This window comes from Triticum dicoccoides, chromosome 5A (assembly GCF_002162155.2).
Source record: "Triticum dicoccoides isolate Atlit2015 ecotype Zavitan chromosome 5A, WEW_v2.0, whole genome shotgun sequence".
Lineage (NCBI taxonomy): Eukaryota > Viridiplantae > Streptophyta > Magnoliopsida > Poales > Poaceae > Triticum > Triticum dicoccoides.
The window spans coordinates 542,364,148-542,371,654 of NC_041388.1; the positions used below are offsets into that span (position 1 = coordinate 542,364,148).

At 51.0% G+C, this 7,507-nt stretch overlaps 1 protein-coding gene across 1 annotated transcript; it reads left to right on the top strand.

The window, feature by feature from the left end:
• The first annotated feature begins 4,995 nt into the window (after positions 1–4,995).
• LOC119302664 (thaumatin-like protein 1) lies at positions 4,996–7,025 on the top strand. Its single transcript, XM_037579709.1, has 3 exons — positions 4,996–5,302; positions 5,418–6,102; positions 6,436–7,025. Exons 1-3 carry the CDS (start codon positions 5,224–5,226, stop codon positions 6,626–6,628), a joined length of 957 nt encoding a protein of 318 aa, XP_037435606.1. The 5' UTR covers positions 4,996–5,223; the 3' UTR covers positions 6,629–7,025.
• Positions 7,026–7,507: the final 482 nt, after the last annotated feature.

Consider the following 7,507-nt stretch of genomic DNA (forward strand, 5'->3'; position numbering starts at 1 on the left):
GCCACTACCGATGCATCCTCCCATGCAGACTGATGTTCCGCTCACGGCCACCGTGCCACCGTAGCCGCATCCTCCGCCAACCGGCATGCAGTTTGTAGTAGACACGCGTGTCCATGGTGGATTAGAAGACCTTGAAGGTTGTTGCGACAACCAACACCACCGCTGCATTGCACGTAACCTCGGGGAGGACACCCAAACAACTCATACCACCACATCAGGCCGCCAACCATCGTCGTGCAGATGTGCCTTCCACATGACGCACCCACGATAGACGTGCCCCGAGAACATGGGGCCATCGAGCTCCATTGGGCATGGGTTGAGTTCGCGATGGCCAACACCGCCGCTGCATCGCATGTAACCTCGGGGAGGACACCCAAATAACTCATACCACCACATCAGGCCGCCAGCCGTCGCTGTGCAACCGTGCCATCCACATGCCACACCCACGAGAGACGTGCCCCGAGGACATGGGACCATCGAAGTCCATCTAGCATGGGTTGAGTGACACGACCAGCCGCCATCTCCTGGGCAAGCAAGACGGCAATGAGGCAGCACTTTGCGTGTAGCCGTTGTTGTTGTGCTAGCACCATCGTTAGAACCGGGCCCGCGCCGCTCGCCTCGCTTGCGGCAGCAGGGTCGCAACGCATCGCCTCGCACGCACAGCCGCCACTACTGATCGGCGATTGGGATGGCGAGGGGAAGAGAGGATCTGGTGAGGTAGAGGTCGGCGCTGTGACCATGGCCAACGTACGGAGGAGAGGCGTGAGGTTGAGACCGGAGTCGTCGATCCTGATTTCTGGGGACCTCATATTCGTCTCTTGTTGCTTAGTATGTGATGTTATTTTGTGGTGCACTAATTGTGAATGTGTGTTCTTCCATTATGTTACTGAACTATTGGCTATTAGAGCATAGTTGTGTTCTTAGGCGCGTGTCAGTAGAATGTTATGATTTTTTGATGACGCGTTGTTGATTTGGTAATTATATATGTGGATTCCTGTTGTTCATGGTTGGTGCTATAAATTGTGGGTATTTTTTGACATGCGGGTATTACCCCGGGGAACAAAACCCCGCGGTGGCCGGTGGGTATGGTATGGGTAATAGGCAAGTTTGTGGGTCTCTGGAACGGGGAAAATTCCTAGTATGAGCAACCAAGCAATGGCGCCTAGGTACTGAAATCCTGGGAATGCTATGATCAACCAAGCAGCACTAGTCGAGAAAGCTATAAATAGTAAAAGAAGTGCTCCATTGACGATCGATCGAATCCCAGATGAGCAAAAGCAGGAGATAAAAGGAGGCAGCTCTCAGACACTCAGGTAGGTCTACGTACCCGAGGGGTCCGTTGGGATTACTAGCATCCACTCCACTCCACTCCACTCTACCAGGCCAGTAGCAAAGCAAAAAGAAGAGGGGCAGATAACGAAAATTAAATCATGGTGATATGATATCCTGGCATCGCCGACCCCACCGGCACGGCAGCCAGTCACCCGGCCCAGCCGGAGCCGGAACCAACGGCCGGTCTCGGCCAACGCGGCCGGTGGCGGGTCAAGGGCGCGACGCAAAGGCAAGGCAAAGCAAAGCGGCTGCCGACCAGTGCGCCGGCATGGCAGGCGCATCGGATCGCTTTGCGTCCCCGCCCCATGCATGCATGGCGGATTGGCGGCTCCCCGTATCTTGCCATCTTTTTGCCTGGTCCGTCCGTGCATATTCATGTGTGCCCCCATTGCCTTCTTTAGAGGTGCAACTTGGCTTTCTTTTGACCGCGCAACTTGGCCTGCCTCGCCGTCGGCTCGACGTGGCATTGACGTGACCCCTCGCCCGTCGCCTAGCTGGCCCGTGCGTGCACCTGCGAGAGCGATCCGCACCGTCGATTTGACGCTAGTAATAAGTACTCCTCCTCGACAAGCAAAGGTCAAAGGTGTTAGTGTACTCAAGAGGCTAAAATGGCATCTCTGGGTCAATTCGAAGGAGCTCCTACCGTCAAATTTGCCATTAGTTTCTCCTCCTCGACAAGCAAAGGTGTATGTTGACACTTGACAGTAGAGATCATGGTCCGAGGGGACATGGAACTATGCCAAAAGAGGATCCATCGATCGCTAGATAGTTGGTTGCTACTAGCAAGGAGGCCAAAATAATGCCATGCAGGGGGGGAGTCCATCACCTTTGCCGCTGGCCACTGCACTGCATGCCAATGCGGCGCGAGAAGGGTGGAGGGTGACGAGCGCGCGGTCGCGGACCGCCTTTCTCTTTCTCTCACCCTGTGGCATGGCCGAGAAGACGACGACGACGACGGAAAAGGCTTCAAAAGCGCCCTGCCAGGCGATGGAATGGAAAGGATCTCTTTCTTATCCGATCGATGCGCTTTACACGGCATGCATGCATCGATCGGTCTGCCCCCGCGCGCGCTCGCTCGTTCGCCGACGGTGCGCTCGGCTCGTGGATACGTCGTTTCCTGCCTCTCATTTCATATTTGCTTCCGCCCGAAGGATCCATCCATCGCCGGACCGGCCGGCCGGTACTCGTCGATCTGTTCTCCGTCTGAATTCATCGGAGATTAACTGAATTTTCAGCTCAAAAAAACGTTAACTGGATTTTCAGTTTTGGTGCTTTGCACGTCGACAATCAGTGCACTGATATCTTGTGAAGAATTGTTATTTTGTACTAGGTCTTGTGTGTTGGCTTGGTCTTTGAACCTCAAATGTGAACGCACAAAGCAAGAAGAACAAGAGAGAAAACGTAAAAAGAAAGAAATGGAACTCTGCACTATATATGAAAAATAGTAGAACTCTTGTATTGTGATACCCCAAAAGAAACAAGGCTATAAAATGAACATACATGATTTATCACAACTTGAATAGAATTGCAATGATAATGCAGAGATTGTACATACATGGCAACAAACTTGCACTTTTCCCGATATATACAAGAACAAACCAAGTTCAAAATCAGGTGACGATGCAAGAAGATTAAGTTTATTAGACTTGGCAAAAAAATGTTGTTTTTACAAGATAGTTTTTTAGAATTGCTTTAGGGCATGACTAGCTAGTCCCACCGCGAAAAGAGTACACACGGTCTTCGCCCCCACCCCCCTCGCCTACATTCTAGTGCTCCTTGGTGCCACAACCATATTTCAAGTTGTCGCCGCTGGCAATGAAGCCTAGTTGGGATGTAGAAGTCCATATTAGGTTTTGCACTACCCGAATGGCCATGCTAACCACCCCCTACTCTCCTCCTTCCTCATTTCTCTCCTAATGGTCCCATCTTCCTACTTTAAATCTCCCTGTCGCTGCTCATCCTCAAACTCACAACTCTTTGATCGATAGATTATTCGCTATTCTGATACACGGGAAACAACAGCCACCTAGGGCACATGAACTTGGTTATTTTCCTTCAAGCTACATTTCAATGAAAACTATACGCTCAGGGATAGCCTTTGTCGTGTACAACGACACATATAAAACAATAAAAAGGAGGGAATGCCCCTGACCTCTACATCGAGTGAGGCACACAACTCTACCGACACGAAAACATGACAAGCAAAAAGGGTCCATCGATACCCAAGTCGATTACAATATAGTGAATAGTGCACTTTTCATAATATGCACATCTCGGAGCCTGACTTAGACGTAAGGAAATCTCGGTAAACTCACGATCAATAAAACCGTTAGCAAAAAGATCCACCGTGGAGTCGTCTTTTCTACCATGCTTTGCTGCCCCCTTTCGCACATAGCATGTCAATTTCCCCATGTATCATGTCTCTATCTCTTTTGACGAACTTTATCTTCTTCCTGAAAGCAATGGCAGTATACAAGTAAAAAATGCGAAGATAAATTTATCTTCTTCCAAAAAGCAATGTAATAAGTAATAAAAAGGGAAGAAGGTGAAAGTGTCAACGCCCCCAAAATTATCCGTATCATAGCTCGCTTGCATGGGCAAGGAAAAGATGAACCAACCAAGATGAAAGGCTGTTGCTGATGTCACCGTGAGCTAGTATAAAACAGCATGTGTGCGCGAGAGCAAGTGTGAGCCTACACGTACTGCACAAGCTATCAAGACTATCTCAACGCCTATCCTGACTAACCCTAGTAGATCCCACTCTGCCTTTCTAGGCCCGAAACCGTTGCCGCTGGTGGTGAAGTCTAGTTGGGATGCAGATGCCCATACTAGGCTTTTCCGCCATTGCTAAATTATCCAAATGGCCATGCAGCCACCCTAACTCTCATCCCTCCTTTCTCTCACCACTCTCCCATATTCCTACTCTACGTCTCCTCTCGCCGCTCATGCTGAAATGCACGACTCTTAGATCTATAGATCATTCGTTGTTTTGATACACGAGAAACAACGACTACATCGGGGACATGAACTTAGATTATTATTTTTCTTGACCTAAATTTCAAGAAAAGCTATATGCTCTTGGTGTTGAAGACACATATACACAAACAATAATGAGAAGGAGGGAATGCCCCTGACCTCTAAATTGAGCGAGGTGCAACTCTACAGCAAAAAGGGTCCGTTGATATCCAAGTCAGCTCCACAGGAAGGTCGATTTTTTTTTTTGAGAACCAAAGGAAAGTCGATTTCAATTTAGTGAATAGTGCACTTTTCATAATATGCACATCTCGGAATCTGACTTAGACCTAAGAAAATCTCAGTTACCTCGATCATGATCAGTAAAACCGCAAGCGAAAAGACCATGGAGCCATCTTTTGACGAACTTTATCTTCCTCCCTAAATGCAACGGCAGTATATATAAGTAAAAAAAAGCGAAGAAGAATTTATCTTCTTCCTAAAAGCAATGAAATGAGTAATAAAAAAGAAGAAGAGGGTGAAAGTAGCAATACCCTCAACATTATCCGTATCATCGCTTGGCGCTTGCCTTTGCGACCAAGGAAAAAGAAGAACCAACCACGATGAAATGAAAAAGGCCGCTGACGTCACCGCAAGCTAGTATAAAACGGCATGTGCGAGAGAGCGAGAGTGATCCTCCTGCACGTACTGCACAGCTGCACAAGCTGCCAAGACCAAAGCCTAGCCCTAGTAGATCCCACTCTGCTTTGCTCAGACAGAGTGTGGTCGTGGACTCCTCCCCCTAACCACCCTACTTGCCGTATATAGCTAAGCCAAACCGCCGTTCCACAGGCCATTTCGGGCGTCGGCCTTGCCATAATTGATCGCCTCTGCATTCGGTTCCGGTCAGATAAACCGGCCGGCGTGTACGTGCATGCGATGGCTTCTTTCGTCTCTCCGTCTTCGTCTTCCTCGATCGCCGGTCTCCTCCTGTTCGTCATCGCGTCGTTCCTTCAAGGTATCATTCGTGTGACCGGCAATGGCGAATTACATTTTGTTGTTGTGGGTGTGTGCGTATGTCTTTTGTGAGTGGAAGCTATGCTTATTGATGGATCGATGGTGCGTGCGTGCAGGGCTGGTGGTGGCGGCCGGCGTGACGTTCACCTTCACGAACCGCTGCGGCGGCACGGTGTGGCCGGGGGTGCTGGCCAACTCGGGAAGGGCGCCGCTGGAGACGACGGGGTTCGCGCTGGGCCCCGGGGAGGCGCGGTCGCTGGCGGCGCCGGCGGGGTGGTCGGGACGGTTCTGGGCGCGCACGGGGTGCGCCTTCGACGGCACCTCGGGCGGCAAGTGCGCGACGGGCGACTGCGGCAGCGGCGAGGCGGAGTGCCACGGCTCCGGCGCGACGCCCCCCGCCACGCTCGTGGAGTTCACCCTCGGCGGCGGCGGCAAGGAGGACTACTACGACGTGAGCCTGGTGGACGGGTACAACGTGCCGGTCGTCGTGGAGCCGTCCGCGGCGGGGTGCCCGGCCACGGGGTGCCTCGTGGACCTCAACGAGCGGTGCCCGCCGGAGCTCCGGGCCGCGGAGGGGTGCCGGAGCGCGTGCGAGGCGTTCGACCGGCCGGAGTACTGCTGCAGCGGCGCGTTCGGCGGGCCGGACACCTGCCGCCCGTCCGCCTACTCGCAGGCCTTCAAGGCGGCCTGCCCGCGCGCCTACAGCTACGCCTACGACGACGCCACCTCCACCTTCACCTGCGCCGGGTCCGCCGCCTACTCCGTCACCTTCTGCCCCCGCGCCGGCACCTCCAGCAGCAGGTACGATCGCCGGAGAATGCACATGACATGATCGATCGGTCGAGCATCTCATCTCGCACACCACTTCATCAGAAAACGCATTCTCTTTTGCGCGTGACAAAAAAGAAGCAGCGATCAGAGAAAAGCATCGCCTTTGTTCCATCCCCACCACGTACGCATGGTCACCTGCCAGTCACCGCCCGGGATAGTGCATGTCGCGTTGAAAGCAGCCCAAGCCCAGCTGGAAAAAAAGAAAAGAAAACTGCACGTGTGATCATGCAACTACCATCAAAATCCCAACTACGTACATTCTGATCAGACCTGTGCTGACGGCCTGACGCTTCTCTTTTGCAGCCTCAAGTCAAGCAACGACCCGTTGCCGAGGCCGGGCGACGTGGTCGCCGGCGCGCAGGTTGCGGCGGACACATGGCTGGCAAGCCTGGCGACCGGCGAGAGCGACGCCGCCGCGGACAGGACGGCGGCGGCGGCGGCGCTCCGGGCCGCGCTGGCGGCGGCGGCCGTGGCCTTGCTTGTGTCGTCACTCTAGCCAAGACGCGGTTGGAGCGAGTACAATTAATTAACTAAGATGAATAGATGATGAGGACGTGATGAGCATCATATTCTTTTGCCTTTTGCTTGTGGATAGAGAGAGTGGTTCTGATGACAAGGTGACAACCAGCTTTATAGTATACTTGTGCTGCATATTTTTTGCAGTGTTGTCGGTCAACTAGTGCGCTATGCATTGGTTGATTTATATCTCTCACGAATCGTGCTGCTCATGTTCCTTCCTGTGTACAAAACACTGTTTATTTTTATTAGAAATTTATTGCCTCTTCTTGTCACATGCTGTATCCTAAGTATGTAAGATTTTATCACCTCTTCTAGGTACTCAGGAGTCAGGACTAGCTTTCTACTTCTCTGAGGGTTTTGGGATCCTTTTTTTGTGTGAGTGGTTTGAGATGTAAATGATGTATATAATTACCTTCTTTGAACTTACACATTACTCAAGCAATTTCCATGATTGTCATAAGCTAGTAAGGATAATCAAAATCTTATGTTCTTAACCTATCCTGTCCGTGAGTGCACTTTCCTGAATTAATTGTGACATCCTATTGTCCACTTTGAACAACTAATCAATCTGTCTAACAACAAAGAGCCGAAAAGAAAGTAGATTTTTTATGTCTACAAACATAGAAATCCCTCTAAAAGGATGTTTCGGGTAATCAAACATTTGAGCAATAACGTTTGGGCAAATTCAACATTTTTACTCAATTTTGACAATTTTCAGTTTTTATTTGAATAATTTTGACAATATAAGGCGGATATATCCAGTTGCCGACAGTAAGGATTTACCCCTTGTCCCTGGTAAATAAAGACGACCGGTGCACGTAACCTTGCTGACCATGGACACTCATGATGTGTGACT